At 39.0% G+C, this 17333-nt stretch overlaps 1 protein-coding gene across 5 annotated transcripts in view; it reads left to right on the forward strand.

Annotated features, from left to right (window-relative positions):
* TMTC2 (transmembrane O-mannosyltransferase targeting cadherins 2) overlaps window positions 1-17333 on the forward strand; it is a 234089-nt gene that overhangs the window by 14855 nt on the left and 201901 nt on the right. The window contains exon 1 of one of the 5 annotated variants that reach the window (XM_064419627.1): window positions 10870-10886. The exons of 3 other annotated variants lie outside the window; for them this stretch is intronic. Coding sequence is in view for 1 of the 2 variants with exons in the window: in XM_064419625.1 (XP_064275695.1) it covers window positions 11906-11949 (44 nt within the window). In the remaining variant the exon portion in view is untranslated. Of the gene's footprint in view, window positions 1-10869; window positions 10887-11821; window positions 11950-17333 lie in introns of those variants that run through there. One more of the 5 variants, XM_064419625.1, reaches the window with a different exon arrangement.

Consider the following 17333-nt stretch of genomic DNA (forward strand, 5'->3'; position numbering starts at 1 on the left):
TTCAGAAAAACTATTTTCTTTTGGAAGAAGGTAGGTAAAATAAAAATTACAGGGCAGCCCCCCCACCTTGTCCTTTCAGTCCTAGGAGTCATGCAACATTTGATAATTGTGTCAACTCTTTTAATTATCATGTATATTAACTACTTAATTTTACATCACACTTGGTAAAGAAACACTGTGGGTATTACCATAATTGTGATCGTTCTCACCATCTGAGGCTCTCCCTTCCAGATGTTTCACCAGTTTGCAAATTTGATTTGGAGCTGCATGTGCAGCGAAACAACTGCTATATACACTACCAGATCCATCTCTTTGTGCAGAACATCTTTGCAGAGCCTAATTTTATGTTTCTTGGTGGGAAATATTATTGAATGACTGCCCTCTTATAATCCTTACAATAATAAGTGAGATTTAGATAAGTGCAGTTTTCCAGGTTTTTGAGGGAGTCCTAATTTACATTTCATAACACACACAAAGCAATTAGCATGAAGTCTTATGGCAGCTTGACAGTGCTTTGTGCCTATGGAAATGGTTACAGAATAGTGCATGTGCAGATAATGTTATCAGGTGCCCTTTGTGCGTGCTCACTTGTTTCACCTGGGGCATACTAAAAAGCTGCAGCCTAATTCTCATTTAAGCTCAACCTGCTCTATTCTACAATGAACTTGCATAAAGAGAGAAATATTGAGGTCTTAACAAAATAATAGCTACCGTTCATTGTTCTGGGTGACCTCATTTTGGCATGCTCAGGCTGTTTTTCTCTATGTTCATGGCTCTGAATGTTAGTGATGGGAGGAACATGACCTCCTAGGTGAGGTCAGACTCAGGCTGCAAAGTTTCCTTCTGTCTTTGCTCTCTCTCTCCGCACAGATAGGTGTAGAAGCTTGTCTCTTCCCCAAGCTGGAAACTAATAGTGTCAATGTGTTTGGAGAATGGAGAAGGACTACCCCAGCTGCATTTTCCTGCTGATTGTGGAATCCAGCTGTTGTTGGGGAATAGAGAGGGGAGGCTTGGTGTAGTGGCCAAGAAGGTGAAGAAGTGAAGCAGCGAGGCAGTAGAAGGTTTGGCACTGGTACCAAACTCTTTGGCTGTTGTGCGCACAGAAGATGACTGGGGCAAATACTTCTGTACTTCTTACTCAGTCTTTGTTGATTTTTTTTTATTAAGGTTTAAAGTGTTTTCGTTTCAGTCTGATAAGGTACTGATGCAGTTTCATTCACTTCAGTTACTTTATCCAACTGTGTAAGGAACAATACCTTAGAGTGCTTTCAGGAGCTCTCTCTGAGAAGAGATTTTCTGCCCCAAGGAGTTTTGGACTGAAAAGTATGAGAAGAGCAATGCATGGAAAAGAGACAGTGGTCCTGTGTCTTAGAGGCCGAGTAGTGTACAAGAGTCATCTAAACATTAGGGTGTCAAATTGGGGAGGTCTAGTGAAAGGAAAAGGCAAGACAGAAGACAAGAGAAAAGGTGAAATGAGATACAGACCTTGTTGGCTCTTGGGAGTGTGAGATGCAAAAGGTCCAAACCCACTACACAAGCTGTGAGAAGAATTGCTCTCAGAGTGTGAGTGCTGCAGCCGTTGCTGAGAGACATTATCCCTAGGCTTTGGCAATCTCAGCTGTTCGTGTTGTCAGAAGCCAGGCTGGGTCAAACTGCTTAAGCCTGTTTGCTTGATGGAAACAAACCTAAGATCGATCATGCCATCAGCATGGTCAGCAGGTCTGAAGGGATGACTGTTAGTAGGGTAAGTGAGGGTAAGCAATCAGTGCTGATAATCTGGTCAGAGGGTACCAGGGAAGCCAGAGACCACAGAGGTCTCTGGGGATTTCACTCCTGCCTTCCAAGTGTTTTCATCTAACCTGTTCTCTCTGTCTCCCTGGGTGGTTTTCTCCTCTGATTTCCTACAGTAGAAAACTATTAAGACATATACTGAAAACAGATGCTGGAACCAAAGTAGGAGAAATGAGCAATGACTTACTTAATAGATTTAAGCCCATTCAAGAAGAAAGACACAATATGGCCTAAAAAAAGGATAAATTGTTTGGGAAAGGAAAATGGATAAAACAATGTGACTGAAGACAGAGACTTAGCTGATGCTGTGCAAGAGCTTGATTGCTACAGAAGCTACAGTTTTGTGACTGCCTTTTTTGGCTATTCCTCACACTAATTCCTAGTTTGGGACAGACGGTGATGATGCAGAGCACTGCTGCTTTGAGCTGGCCCTTGCCAAGGCTGCTGTGTGGCTAATGAAGCATGAGGCTTTAACCTCGTCTTGGCAATAGTGGTTTGGATGGAAGTCCAAGCTGAGCTATCATCAGAGACAAGGCCTATTTTTAGGGCTATGTGTATGAAGAAATAGTCAATATAAAGCTATGGAAAGCTCTTGAAAAGTGGCCCTGTGCCTTGTGCTTTGTATACTTCATACTGAAGAAGTTTTCAAATCCCTCTCAACATGAGAACTGACTCTGGGTGTCAAACATGGCACTGCACAGCATGTGGCATTCATTTATTACCCCATTAAAAGATTTTATCTTATGAATTAAAGAAGTTTTCTTTTCCCTGTTTGCTTAGGTTGTTGTTATAGTAGACACACATCTTTAATTCCAGGTAGGTAGGCTTTTGTCTCCCTTTTTGGACTTACTCTTTTTTCCTACCATGTCTTAGCTTCAAGGACAAAAGAAAATTAATTTTTATGTTAAGAAGAAATTATTTGTTAAAGACACATTATACTCCCAGGCTTCCAAGACTTGTGGTCTGAAAGTGGAAATGTAGCCACAACTAATGTATTCAGAGACCAGCTCAGTGTGGAGTTTTACTAAAATGTTTGGTGAAAGGTCTCAAGAGCAGTAAGTGAAGCTTTATGAGTTTTCTTGTAGTTCCCTGTATGCTGCCTGATGTTTAATGTTGGCATGATCTTGCTAGAAATGCATTATATAATTAGACCTATCAATTTACCATGAAAAATAGAACAGCGATAGTATTCCTCATCCCCATTAGCTTGTTTGTATATCTCCCTCTCTCATGTTAAACCAGGAAGAAAATACTGAGATTTTTGTGTTGTTGCCATTTTAATATGCCATTTTCTTAGGTAAGAGGAATGCTTTAGAAGCATTAATGGCTATGGCCTGTGTTCACCTTCAGCTGATACAGCATTTCTTATAATACATCTTGTGTTCTGTGTGTGCTGAGATTGGCCTTGTACTTAGTTGCAGAACTGCTCTACACGTGGTGTGGGAGCAGCATGCTTGCACATGAGCCAGTAGTAACTGCAGAGAAAGTTTTCTTGTACCCTGGAAGTGCTGCTCCCACCAAAGCTCAAGGTAATGCTATGAAAACAATTCAAGTGATAGGTAGATGATGGCAAAATTCAGAAGGCAATAACAAGACCTATTATATGTAAAATACATTCATGTGACAATAATGTTCTATTGTCAAGGTGATTAAGTTGGAGTTTTGGAGACTCTATAGATGTGAGGAACAACTGCAATCTCTGTCCAACCTAAGAACTAAAAGCAGGAAATCATCCAGGATAACATATGGACAGTTCGTACTCTTGAGTTCCTCCAGGATCTAAATATACTCAGAGGCTGAGCTAAAAGAGCATTGTTTCTATGCTTCCATGTTAATCTGAGTTATATTTCTGGCATGGGCTAGAGTTTTTGCTCTGTATTCAGGGCAGTTGTAGCCAGAAAACTGAGGTAGAGACCAAGACCAGACTTAGTCCAAAAATGGCTTATCTGCAGTATGGGTTGTTCAAATATATATTATCATATATATATATGATAATAAATCAGAAATCTATAATTTCTGATTTATTATCATAACACGATATCTCAAGCAGTCTGATCCTTCTAGAGTTGCATCCGTGAGAGACTATAGAAATTAAAGCTGTCCGAGCCCTAAAACGTTGTTGTTCAGGCCCCTATGCTGGAGCAAAAGCCCCCACCCAAAACCAACATACTTCATATCTACCCCTGCCCATTTTTAATTTTAATTAGTAGGATTGCGTGTATGACCCTAAACATTGTTGACTGTCTTATTTTTTCAAGGACGTAAAAAATCTCAGATTTTGCTCATGTTTTATTTCTGATTACTTCATGCTGTGGATATCAATGAGGTAATGAAAATCTGTATCTGTAACATTGTTGTGGGGAAAGCAAATTGTGTGCAATGTTTTTCATCAACCATCATTAAAGGATTGACTGTTACAATTAAAATCAATTGTGTTTAATAAAGGATTGCTGTACTTTTTTTTGGGTAATATATTTAAATCACACGCTCCTAACTTTCCCTTCATGTTTCAGAAAGCTTTTGGAAAATTCTGTTTTCCTCTTTCAGTGTAACTATGTCTAGGAGAAAAGGGATTCAGTATTTCCTGAAGGTAGTTATATTTCTTAAATCACTGAATCAAAATGCAGTGGTTAATGTTAATAAATATTTACTCTGGTTTTAAGCTTGGAATCATCAGCAGTGCCACCAGCTAATCTGTGAATTTGCCTGAGGTGGTGATGTGAGCCTTCAGAGTGTTACATTTGAAGTTGCACTCATGCGTTTATTACTGAATAAAATTTGCATCTTTAACAAAGACTAGCCTATAGCTTTCTCTAGGTAAATAATTCTATGCATACTTTTCCATAGTATTTTGCGAATTTTTTCTCTTTTAATTGTTTTAACATTTAACATTTTACTTTCTTCTGTGTGTTGGATTTTTTTCTTTTTTTTTTCTGTGTAGGGATAGCTTGTTTTCAATATCAAACAAAACCCAAACACTACTAGAAAAAAATGTTGGGAATAAAAGTAATTTCGTATGATCACAGACCATGAACTGTGTAAGTGATACAAGCTCAACTAATCTTCTCACCAGTCAGTATTAATTTTTTTCTGTCTCCTGGTTTTTGTGATGTTGTGTTTGTTTTTTTAAATTTTTTTTTATTGTTACCATTTTCTTTGTCTGTGTTCACTTATTCTTTCCTACCTCATTCTAACATCATACCTTCTATGGGCCAAGGACAAACTGCTTGGAGCTCCTACTTGTCTTGTCTTGCAGGAAAGCATCTTCAGTGATGGGTTGGATTCTTTAAATGTCATTACTCCCTTCTCGAAACCTGATGTTTTTATTGATTTTTATAATTAATGGAACCTGTTGCCCTCACTTTTGTAAGTAATTGGTCAGAATAAGTGTCAGAGTTGGTGTTGGTGAATACAGGTAACTATGTCTCTTCTATATTACGTGAAGTTGTTGAACACTGTGAGATCATAAAATAGAAAAATAGTAGGAAACCATTGTATTTATGTGAAGTGTGTTCTGCTCATCAGTTTTGCTCATGAGCTGCAGTACACTCTCTAGGACACCTTTGCCTGCAGGGCAGATCTGTGAGAGTCTTCCCCTTGTTGGGGTCAGGAGCCCCTTTAGATCTGGAGCATCTGCAGTCCTGAGGCTGTGCTATTTCCAGGAGCATTTGCTGCAGAACTGGTGTGTCGGCCTCGCTGAAAGCCTTCAGCTCTGCCTGCTTTGCTTGGATAATCCTGCAGCAGCTGTCCGAGTTCCCTTTGATTCCTCTGGCTTCAGCAAAGCTGCAGGGACACTGGAAACCTGGCCCTGACCCCTGCTGAGCTGGTGGAGATAAGAGCAACATCATCCTCCTTGAACCTGTGTACCATTGCCCTATTTCAGCTAAGTGAATGGTCAAAATCAAATCCCAGATTTGATTTCCAGGAATGAGTGGCAGGCAGTCCTCCCCTCACCAATCCCCCGGTGATGCCAGCTGCACAAGCCCTGTCCCCAGTGCCCCTGTGGGTGGGGTGTGGAGTAGTGATATGGTGTCAGCAATTCCTTGTGTTAGGATCCCTGCTTGTGACAGCTAGAGAGAAAAAATGGGTGTTTGTACATGAGCTTATACTCAAATTTCATTGAGACCTGCTGTCTGTTGTTATGATCCAATGCAGGAAGTGTTTTCAGTGGATATCTGGTGAGGAGCTGGGTGCTAGGCAGCAAGAGATCAAAAATACAGAGCTGCTGAGTTGGTCCTGTTGTATTTGGTATTGTTTGTGAGGCTCAGTGAATGCACATCCCTTATTGTAGATGATGTCTCACTGTCCCTGAAAACATGTCTCTTTAAAGTTTTGCTCTTATTATTTTCAGCTTCAGCATGCATTTGTGAGCTAACTGTACTCAGGAAGGGTGCTGTGCCATTGATTCAGTTCTTGTCCTACAAAGCATCCCCACTGAAATGATTTGGAAATGGCTTAAGGTATAATCTGCAGTGTGAGGAGGCTGGCAGTGGAAGGGTAGGTGATTAAATAATGTCATAAATACTGATAGACAGTTTGAACATATACTGCTCGGATTAACTGCCTCCACTTTATGTACGTAATTTTCTGTTAAAATAATTTGTTTTCCTACAGGTAAAAAGTTAATCTTTTAATTTTAAATTAATCTAGGCTTAACTTGTATTAGTGCAATGTCTTTCTCTTTTCATTTTAACATAATGTTCCACTCTGCTAGGCAAATTCAGTAGTTTCTGGGATTGGAACCTGGTACATGACACCTTTTCAAGTGTTGTAGTTATTGCAGACTGCCTTTTCTACAGTTTCCATGTCACTTTGTTTAATAGCAACTTTTTCAATATCTGGAAATGTACAGGGTTGATACAAAGATTATGCCTTATTATTTCGACCTAAAAACATTCTTCTTTGAGGAGCTGATATTAATAACCCTTGTACCTTCAGCCCCTCTGTGCAATATTAATTCCAGTGTAACTGTTGAATAGTACGTATACAAGATTGCAATGTATTTTTGCAAGGTTTTGTGATGCCATGAGATTAAACATGTGTCTTCCTCCCTTCCATTTTTTTTCCTAGGTTGTGGCTTTGATATTAGGTGGCTTGTGTAGCCTTGGCTTTCACGCTTCTGTGAGATATCAGTAATTCCTGTCTGAAGATGTTTTCAGCTCCAAAGTCAGCTAGTCTTGAAGCATTTCTCTTTGTCCTGCTGCTGGCAGTATTGATCTGAAAAGCTGCGGGTGGAAGCAGCAGCCTGAAGTCCCCACTCACAGTGTGTCTGGGGACCTCAGGAGCCACGCTTGCTTCTGGCTGCTGAGAGCTAAAACCCAGGCGTGAGCATAGGAACCTGCTTAGCAGTGCCTGAACTGCTGTGCATCTTGGAAGAATTAGTACCTAAGTGCTTTTTGCGCAAAGTGTTATGAATACCATCCTATCACCATTTAAAAACCCAGAGTGAAACAGAGCCCTTTGTGATTGTTTGTTCCTATGTGTGCCTCATGGCTTTCTAATTAAATAAAAAACATCTAATTTGTCTGTTCTGTTCTTTCTTTCAGAGCAAGGAATATGCATTTCTGTATCGGAAAGGGGAGTCTGTCTTTTATCCTTTCCCTTTTTCATCTGAAAAAAGTGGCAGGAAAGAAATACAAATGCAGTATTTGAATTAATTTTTCCCTGATTTTGAAGAGGGCTATTGTCATGTATTGACTGTAGTTTGTGCTTTGAAAACTGATGTTTTAACCCCTAGTGTGCCACACAGTCACTCTGTGAAGGCTCGATGGGGGCTTAAGTCAAATCCTCCTTTAGCATTCTTTACTGAGCCTAGTCCAGCTTTACTTTGCTGTCCAGTGGGTATCTCTGGGTCTTGCAGATTTACAGTCTCTTATCCAGGGCAATTTCCAGTTTGTGGCATTCTTGCTACCAGAAGAATTGCCCAAATATTGAAACTTCTAAATTCACATATGTTCCTCCTATTTGAGGAGATAACCTACAAGGGGGGAAGAGTATTTTTAGCCTCTGTAAAGTGCAGTTTCTGAACAACTTTACTTTCTGGTTCCAGTCTATTTCATGGATTTTAAGGGCTCTTCGTTTTTGTTTGGGTCTTTGTTAGTTTTTTGGTTTGTATTTTTGTTTTGATGTGTGTATTGAGTTTGTGTAGGTTTTTCAGTTGTGCTACATTTCAGCCTTCCTCAGATTTTTCTTCTTTACTGTGGAAGAACTAGCTGTTAATTCCCCAATTTTTTTATGATAGTTTGGAAAATTAACTGGAAAAAATGACACAGAAGTGCTTTTGGTGAGGCAACTTTACCTGAGTCTTTGCGTTGGCATAGCTGGGCACTGCTGGCTGTAATGCAGGCAGACTTACTGGCAGGTGCTTTAAGGCCAATGTGTATATATATATATATATTCCCTCTTTTCCAGGTATTTTATTGTTTTGATATTTACTCAGTTTTTCTTTGTACTGGTTTTAATTTTGTGTTGCTGAGCAGTATTACTGACAGAGCAAGGCCAGAAGAGATCTGCTTAGTTATTGCAGTACTTCTGTTAATAGTTGATGATATACTTGCAAGAGCAGCCTTTTGCAGAACACTTCAATTTATTTATTTATTGAAAACAACAGGCTAAGCACACTGTCAGCTTTAAACCAGCATCAATCCAATGCACAGATGGAGAACACCAATTTTTGTGCCTGTGCTTCAGGGTAGGATTTTCTCCAGCACAGATGTGTGTAAGCAGAAGTCATAGATACATTTGCTTAGTTCATACTTTTCATCAAATTCTGCTTCTGTATAAGGACTTTTTTTGACCTCTTCGGAGTTTCTTTCCTGAACATGTATGAAGAAGAACCAGGAGGTGAACTCCTGTTTTCAAAGTAATGTACTTCTAATCGAGTGGGATTGTAAGCTCTTAAATTGTGTATGACCTGTTTGGCCTTACAAATCCCTTCTAGAAGAGATAGTCAGCAGATGTATTGTAACTAGAGTCTATTCAAAAAGGTTGCAGTCTGGAGAGGAATGTGCACACTGTACTTTAAATTTCTTTCCATTAAAAGTTTCCTTTGTTGCCAAGGAAGTAAAGCAATGATCATGTTAAGGGGCTGACAGTTTTGCTAATGGTTCATATTTTCAGAACAAGGCTGTTCAGTTGTTGAGGGTGATGTACAATTCAAGGACTCTTACTAATTTTTTTGATGGGACAAAAATGTATTTTATATCCCCTCCCTGCCTAAAAAAACCCTCCCAAACTCTTTTCTCAAGGTGACAGAGAAATAAACTCCCTATTTAATGGATTTTGGTAATTATAGAAAGTAATTAGGTACTCTGTGCCCCTCTGGTGGTGTAAAAAGCTCCACAGACTCTAAGCTGGGCTCCCTTTACTGAGGATTAAGTGTGTTGGAGTTCTCCCTGCTCTGTATTTCCTGCTCCTGCTTTTTACAGCTCCTTTGGTGTTGTAAGTCATTGCTGGGGAGGAGCTGCTACCCATGTCCCATTCATAACTGCCTTGCTCCTACTTCATCTCTTCAAAGTGAGAAGTGTTATTTTCATCCCTTTCTTTTTTCCTTTGGTCCACACACTTAGGAAATAAGATCCAGAGACTGTGGTTGCTCTCTCTGTTGCAGTTACCTTTGAGTCTTTAAGGGCATTGGACTTAAGAGTTTTACTGCATGCACGGGGTATCTGTGCTCATGGTAAAGTGATGTTAACTCAGGTACTGATGACTTTTCCTTCTTCAAATTCAGGATGTCAGTGAAAGACTCAGGAGTGACCAATCTGCAGCTGGAGACCATGATGCTGCATACTCATCCTCTTCCCTTAGCTGTTTCTGAGAAAGAGACAGGAAGTGATATTCTTCCTTACTTTTGATGTTGGCAAACATGGTGATGCATTTTTTATTGAATAAAGAGGAAAAAGAACTGGAAGTAGCTTGAATTCTACTTTTTTCTGCTATGCATGTTCTTGAGCGTTTGTGGGTAGTCTGCAGTGCTGATACTGATAGGATACCTCTTGCTGTGTAACCCTGAATTTCTGATTTAAAAACTTGAGCCTGATGTCATAGTAGCGGCATGAGCAAGATTTATTTTGCCTAAATTAATCTTCTTCAAATATTTAGGTCTATTTTAAAGTTGTTATGGGGGTAAGAATATTGCTCAGAGGGAACAAAAATGTGCAGCTTCTGCAGCCTCAATGAATTTCATTACCAGACAGACTTCTCCCCTTCTCTGTCTCCATTCATAATGGTTTAGTATTTCAAGTCAAATATTTTCAAACATTTACTTCTACATGCATGAGAGGATTCTCTCCTTTGAGTATGGTTGTTTAGTAATAACTTTTAGAAATAATAATCTTGGTTAATAAGGAGTGGATACTGGTTTCTTGCTTTGGAGGACAAAGATATTGGAGATGACCAAATAGTGTTGCTAAAATATGCAGAATATATCATGTTAACCTTTGTTTTAAGAATCTTTCTTCGCCAGTAATACTGGATGAGAACACTATCACATAAAAAGGGGTTAAGGTAAGAGAGACTAGCATTATTGTTGATCTACTGTGCAAACAAATATCAGTCCTTTTTAAGCAGGATTCCTAGCAAAATATCATCACAAAATCAGTGGTGTCATCTGTTATGCTCCTGCCCTTCTCCTATTGTTTATGTTCAAAGAAATCCAAGAAAATACCCTGCTGTTATATCTGAGCTAAAGTTTTAGGTGCTGTAAGTCAATACATTGATAGTAAACAGAATTAGGCTGATTCATGACAAAAAAAGATGTTCCTTATTTCAGCTTTCAGATGCAGGAAGAAGGCAGACTGATTTTTAAAAACAGCTGCAATTACGACAAGGGAAGGAAATCAAAGTGCTCTGTGGAAACAAGGAGAGTTCACGGAGTTGTCTTTTCCTAGGCTTGCAGAAAGACAGAGACATGATGCAAGTGAAGTGGTTAAATTAGGTCGTGGCACAAGCTTTAGTGGGGTTTGCTAGGAAATAATTTGCTGAGTGGAGGAGAGCTTCCTTCCTTAATTGTTTCCACCTGGTAGCAGGCTATTGTCAGACCAGGGACCTCTCTGCCCCTTGGAGCAGCACTTGGAATGAGAAATACACTGTGCTCTGTGAGTACGTAGTGTTTGGATAATAGCTAATTCTGCCTGGCTTCGTTTTACAAAGCTGTTTGGAAATGTGATAGAGCAGCATTCTCCTTCAGGGATACATGCTTTCCCACTGTGGTCTCACTTGGGAGACTATTTTTCTGTGTTTTTATTTTTGTGTTGCTGCTACTGCAAGCACCATGGTATGTTTTCAAAGTCCCATATAAAAATGTGAAGTGTTACATTACCTGTTAAAGCACTGTGACTTCTTTGTTCTGAAAAATGCACCCAGAAGTTGTTTAGGAATGCAGTGCCTTGCTAAAGACAAATTAAATAGAGAGTCCTTTATTATGCTCTAGATTTAGCGACTAGGAAGGAGAAAAAGCCTTGCTTAACACTAAAAAAAAATGTGGAAGGAGCAGGCATGCATGTGAAGTGATATCACCACTGATCTTGAAAAAAAATCATAATGACTTATAATGCTAGCCCTTAATCTGTAAAGTCAACTTATCACATCTAATGCAGCTTGAAATTCAGTACAGTTTTAGTAGCTGAAGGCTAGAATGTGGAAGTCCCTCCTTTTGTAATCTGTGCCTCTTTAAAAGTGTCCTTGATTTGTGCCTTCAAAGTCTGGGGGACATAAAAGTGAAATGGAATAACCTTTCATCAGAAATCAACTGAAATGTGGATTTCCAAGGTATGTGTATAGGATTTACTGCAGGCTGCCTGGGTACACCTGTTGTAATTTTAGTCTTATTTAATTACTCTGAAATGATGGTACTGTATCCTAATTAATAGTTTGCTCTATTTGTTGATGGACTTGGGAATCAAAAATTCAAAATGAAATTGGAGCGATTAAAACCATCTCAGCAATGACACTCAGGACTCTGGATGCCTTAGGAAGTGCCATCCCATTGGCTGCTGACAGCCCAGTGCTGGTGTGGCACAGGTGGCTTTGCTGCGACGGAACACGCGCATTCCGCACGCGCCTGGCATCCCTGACATGGAGCAGGAGGCAGGCAAACGCCTACGGACTGCTGGGGATGCTTCATCTGCCAGAGCTCCCCTGGATTCCAGAAGCTGCTTGGTACTAGCTGTGGAATATTAAGCAGGGTTGAATCTGCCTCTGTATGTTGGAATGAGATTGCATATTTCATTAAAGCCTAATTTGTTTTTCATGGGGAAGTACCAGAGGCTTCAGCAATTATCATACTTCCAAGATTGGGAGAAAGATGCTTGGATGAAATTTAGCAAACAAGGCTGTCAGTGCTCATTTAGTAACTCCTTTGTGAATCATTTTGAACCGAATTTGCATGATTGTAGCAGACCCAGAAAACCTTTTGCTGCAATTATTCAGTGATACCACTACATAATCAGCTGGCGGTAGTGGGTATGCTTCTTACAAAGCTTTTTTTCACCATTTCTGGCCTTTTCAGTCCCTTTCTTAGCCTCCCTTGGGGCGTTCTGAGAAAACCTGGCACTGACCCAGAGAAGATGCATGTATCAAGGAGAGTGGGTTGGATGGAGGAGGGATGTTGGCCTTATGACAGAAGGATAAGATTCTGGTTTTTCAGATTTTACCCTGCATTTCATGAAATTTGCCAGGTTTAGGGACAAAAACCTTGTGAATTGCTCACATCCCTCATATTGGAGCCTGGATTGAAAGATATACATCTAGGGTTAACAGTCTAATCTAGGAATTGAATTGAACCCGTGTAACTTGCATGCTAGATTTTTGAAATGCTTGCCGGATGAGGGTTAAAAAAGAGGGGTAGGGAAATTAGAGAGTAAGTAGTGCCAAATAAGCTCTGAAGTTGTCTTGCTTTGCTCTTTATTTCCAGTAGTGGAGTAGGAAGCTGAGTCTTGAGTTACAATGAAAAAAGAGTTTGTGCCTCAGTATAATTTTGAAAGTTAAGTATCTGTAAATGACGGAGTTCAAGACTGACAGGAAAAAAATACATTAAATCTGAAACAGCATCACAGATATTTTTGAAGGTGATGGGGTAGGGTGGAAAGTGCGTGTGGAGCTCTGTGGGACAATGTAATTTTTGTTCCCAGCCTATGGACGTGGTTAGCAGCTGCTTATTGCCTGTAACAGTTTGTTCTTAATTGACAAGGTTCCCATCTTGAGAGTTTTCAGTTGTATGCTTCTATCTCCTCTGTCTTGGTGTTCTCTAAACAGTTTAAGAAGCCTGGCATATCTCTTCCACCACAGCAGCAGAAGCAAATTGCATTAGAACAATCAGACATTGTGAAGTGAGTTGTTAGGAAGTCTCTTTGCCTGAGATACAGCTGTTTCTTGAGCATATGTTATCACAGCAGCTACAAGTCTCAGTAATGCTGCATGGGAAAGAAAGAATTGTCACTGACTTACTATTCAAAAGAGAAATAAAATCCGAGTTAACACCCATCTGAAATACAGCGCTGCTTGCACTTACTGCCTTTTGGATGTGCTTGTTTTTTACTTCTTCCGCAGTATTGATAGATGGCCTGAGGAAATGAAAATTAAAAAGGCACAGACTATTTTCAAGTATGATGTTACTGAACTGGCTGGTCTGTTCTGTGCAGATGCAGTTCCAGTATGCTGTTGCACATGTGTTTGTACATATAGAAAATTGGCTTCAGAAGTTTAATGCTGTTCTTAGTCCATAGTTGCTTTTGTAATCACTTGGTTTGATAGTTGGTATCAAAGCTGGGATTAACTTTGTCAGTGTGCTTGTAATGTTAACAAACATGCTCCTAATGGCATTTATTTTAACAATTCAAAGATTATTTAATAATTTTTAAAGATATTATCATTGCTATATAAAATGTGTCGGCTAAGCTGAAAGAAAAAGGAAACATAAATGCTTTGAATGCATACATCTGATCACTGTTTCATTTTAAGCTGTCATAACACTTTACCTGCAGTATATTGGTTTCCTGAATTTCAGTAGCCTTTGGTCTGGTCCCTCCATGAACTGAATCCTGCTGGCAGCACAGGGATCTCAAGTGTTGCCATGCTATGTGCACACATTTCTGCATTGTGATACTGTTGCCTCCAGAAACATTTTTAAAACCGTGCCTCCATGTCTAATATTCTTGGTTAGTAATTTAACCAATCTCCTTTATAAATGTGATCTTATTGTTTTCACTTCATTGCTGTGCAATTGCATGGCCTACTTAATTTTATGGTTAATGGACAATCTCTCTTCAGAGGATTTGGGAATCCTTCTACCAGTTAAATAACATCTGTTTTGTCATTGTGCTTATATAATGGTGTATGATAATGTAAAACTGAGGCTCCTAAAGCAATTTGATTAGTCATTCAGATAAAAAGTCTTACCATAAGTCATTGTTGACAGTGAAATGGAAACAGGGTGGTTTTAGTGTCTAAGGTGAATGCACAATTGCTCCAGCATTCTCTGAGTGTGCTGTGAATGGTTCCCTATAAGAGAATTCTTACAGGGTACTTATGGGCACATGTTCTTTGTGGTTTTTTTATGGAAACAGTTTCTTGGGAAGACAGTGGTCTTGTATCTCTTACTAGGCAAAAGCATCATTCTCTCCTGCAGAGCAAAAGTATAATGAGTAAATGGGGTTTTGTGGTGGGGCCTCTGCTTTTTCTCTGTGGAAAAACAGTGTGAGGATATGCAGTGCAGAAGAAATGGAGATGAGCAAAATCACGTAAGTGCTTGTGTTCTGTAGTGAAGGAAGCATGTAGCATGAAGAGTGCACTTGAACTTAATGGTGCTCATGTAGTTGGAGAATAAGACAAAAAATGACCTTTTTAGCCTTGTAAGCATCTTTCTCTTGAACCTTTAAGTTTCACAGTTGGTGGGAAGGGAAGGAAGCTGCATGTGGCTGCCTCATTAAGTAGCAGAGAATGTAATTATGAGTTGTATTCTTGATTTATTGTTGAGCACTGATAATGAGTGACAGCATGAAGAATGCTCTTAGAACTACAGTCTGTCTCAAACTTTGTGGCAGGTCTTCAGCTTGTCTTTAGCATCTGTGTTACGTGTGTTGGGTGGATGCCCAGGTTGTCAGAAATGTTGGTGACTCTGCTCTCTGCATCTTCATCAGAGCATCAGGAATCTGATCAAGTGATTAGGAGGCCAGCCTGGCTTTCTGGCTTCTCCTCCTGCCTTGCCTTTTCGTTTGTTTGTGTTTTTTTTTGTTTTGTTTTGTTTTCTTTCTTTTTTTTGTTTTTTTTTGTTTGTTTTTTTGTCTAAATGAGGGCATCCTTATTTACAGCTGCACTCTGCTGTCAGAAGTGAGCTTGACTAGTAGGGAAGATATCATTCCAATTCCTATTTGCTGCCTCCTGGAGGTGAGGTGAGACAGAAGAAAATAAATTAAGAGATTAAAAAGCACATTTTAAAATAAACGGAGTCGATGAAATTCCCAAAAGGATGGTACTATTTGCAGGACATGATGAAGGTTTTGACATTTGCATAATTACATTAAGATTTGTAAATCAAATGTGTTTCTTGCGTCACAGGGAGAGAGGCTAGTTTTAAATATTCTATGAATATTTGTTTAATATTTGATAGTGAAAGAATTTTTTTAGAGCGTGTAATTGAGTTGGATTCATGGATAAACAAGTTAGAAGTGATTTCAGTCTGTGTTTCTTGTTCTACATAAATCCCCAATTTTCTATGCTCTCTTGGGTACTCTTAGCACTTTAGCAGTAAAACCTTTATTTTACCTGACATTAGAACAGATTTCTTAGTGAAAGCAATTTCTACTATTAGAGCATCATTCCTTCGTCAGTAAGAATATTGCTTAATTGAAAATCCTGTCTGTAAATACTAGTCTGTGCTTCCAGGTGACCACCAGGTATGCTTCTAATCTTCTTGTCAGTGTAGGAGAGTGCTTAAAAGACCAAAGACAAAGGGAACTTTTTGGAGGTACTATGTTCCCAGCTTAGTTACCTGAAGATAATTTCTTCTGTATCACTTAGGACTTGATGTCCTTCATACATGATAGTAGCATTTCCTTGCAGTTTTGTTTTGCAAGATTAAATGATGTATTCATGATTTGTGAAATGTTAGGCATATATCTGTTGCATATTATGTTTTTATAGAGTTCTGTTATTTTGACAGTATTGTCACCACCAGTAATATAAGACTGATTTGAAATTGAATGTCTACTATGCCAGTGTGAAGTGTATCCAATTTACACATGAGCTAATCCATTTGTGTTCTGAACTCAGAGAAAATACAACCTTTTCCAAAGAAGGCCAGCTATTCTAAAATGTAAATTATCTTTAAAATATCTTACAGAGCTGTATGAACACCACTTAATAATTATGGGATTTATTTATAAACAAATGTGTTAACCTCCTTGATACTGGAAGCCTTGCATAGTTCTTGATCAGAGATTTATATCACAGGCTTCATCAGGCTAGGCTTCCTTGGATTCTTCTGAGCTGCAAGCACAAGAATCAGCTTTGTAAATGGACAGTTTCACATGTGCTTCAAAGGTAGCTTGTAAATGAAGTGGTAAGTTTTATTTAAGGAAGGTACATCAAAGATTTATGTGCTTAATCTTGACATTGCTGAATTCTGATGTTTGGGGATAAGTCTTTGCAGCATTTTGCTTTGATGGCTGAGCCAAATCCTTGGTGGTATATCGCATTGCCATTGTGCAGTGTGGAAGGATTGGAAACTGCTTTGCTAGGAACTGTTTGGTACGGTATTAGTGTCTCTGCCCATCAGTGGAAATTATCCTTACTAAGTACTATAATGTTCCTGGTAAGGAGAAATAACATGCTATCAGGAAATAACTAAAGAAAACTGTATAGCATACCATATACTAATTGTAGGGGGAAGAAAATTCTTGGCAAGAAATTTAGGAATGTTTCCATTTAAGACTGTAAAGGTCCAAACATTTATTTTTCTTTTCTTCCAAGAAGGAAGAGAAACACTGGCTTTTCAAAAATTGTTAAATGCTTTGTCCCATTTTGTAAAATAATGGTGTTGCTGTTGACACTCAACTGGTGAATGTAAGCTCTCACCTCTCATGGATATGGTACTTAAGATACTGTGTACTCTACATGTTAGTCATAGTTAGAAGTTCCTATCAAGGAAGCTAGCAAATGAGATAAGGCTGTATTTAAAATGTACAAAAATGATTGTAGACTCATTTATCTGACTGCTCTGGTACGCACTGCATTAAAGTACATAATGAATAACTATATCATGGTTCATGTAGGGTTTAACATTCTTAGGTTAGGCTTTTATCAGAGGCATTAAAAGAATGAATAGCTATCATATGTATAAATCATATGGATAAGCAGAATGTAAAGCAGAAGTGAAGTATGCTGCACTCCTTGGTGGCTAATCTGCAAAGGATAACAGCATACTTTCCCTGTATGGTTATATAGCTACCCCTTCAGTTTGCATAGGTCCCATCATGAGTCTTCAAACTTCAAACCATATTTGTTTATTTGTAACATTTTATTTTTTGTCTGAATTAGAAGTTATT

Source organism: Passer domesticus, chromosome 5 (genome assembly GCF_036417665.1).
Source record: "Passer domesticus isolate bPasDom1 chromosome 5, bPasDom1.hap1, whole genome shotgun sequence".
NCBI classification, from domain to species: domain Eukaryota; kingdom Metazoa; phylum Chordata; class Aves; order Passeriformes; family Passeridae; genus Passer; species Passer domesticus.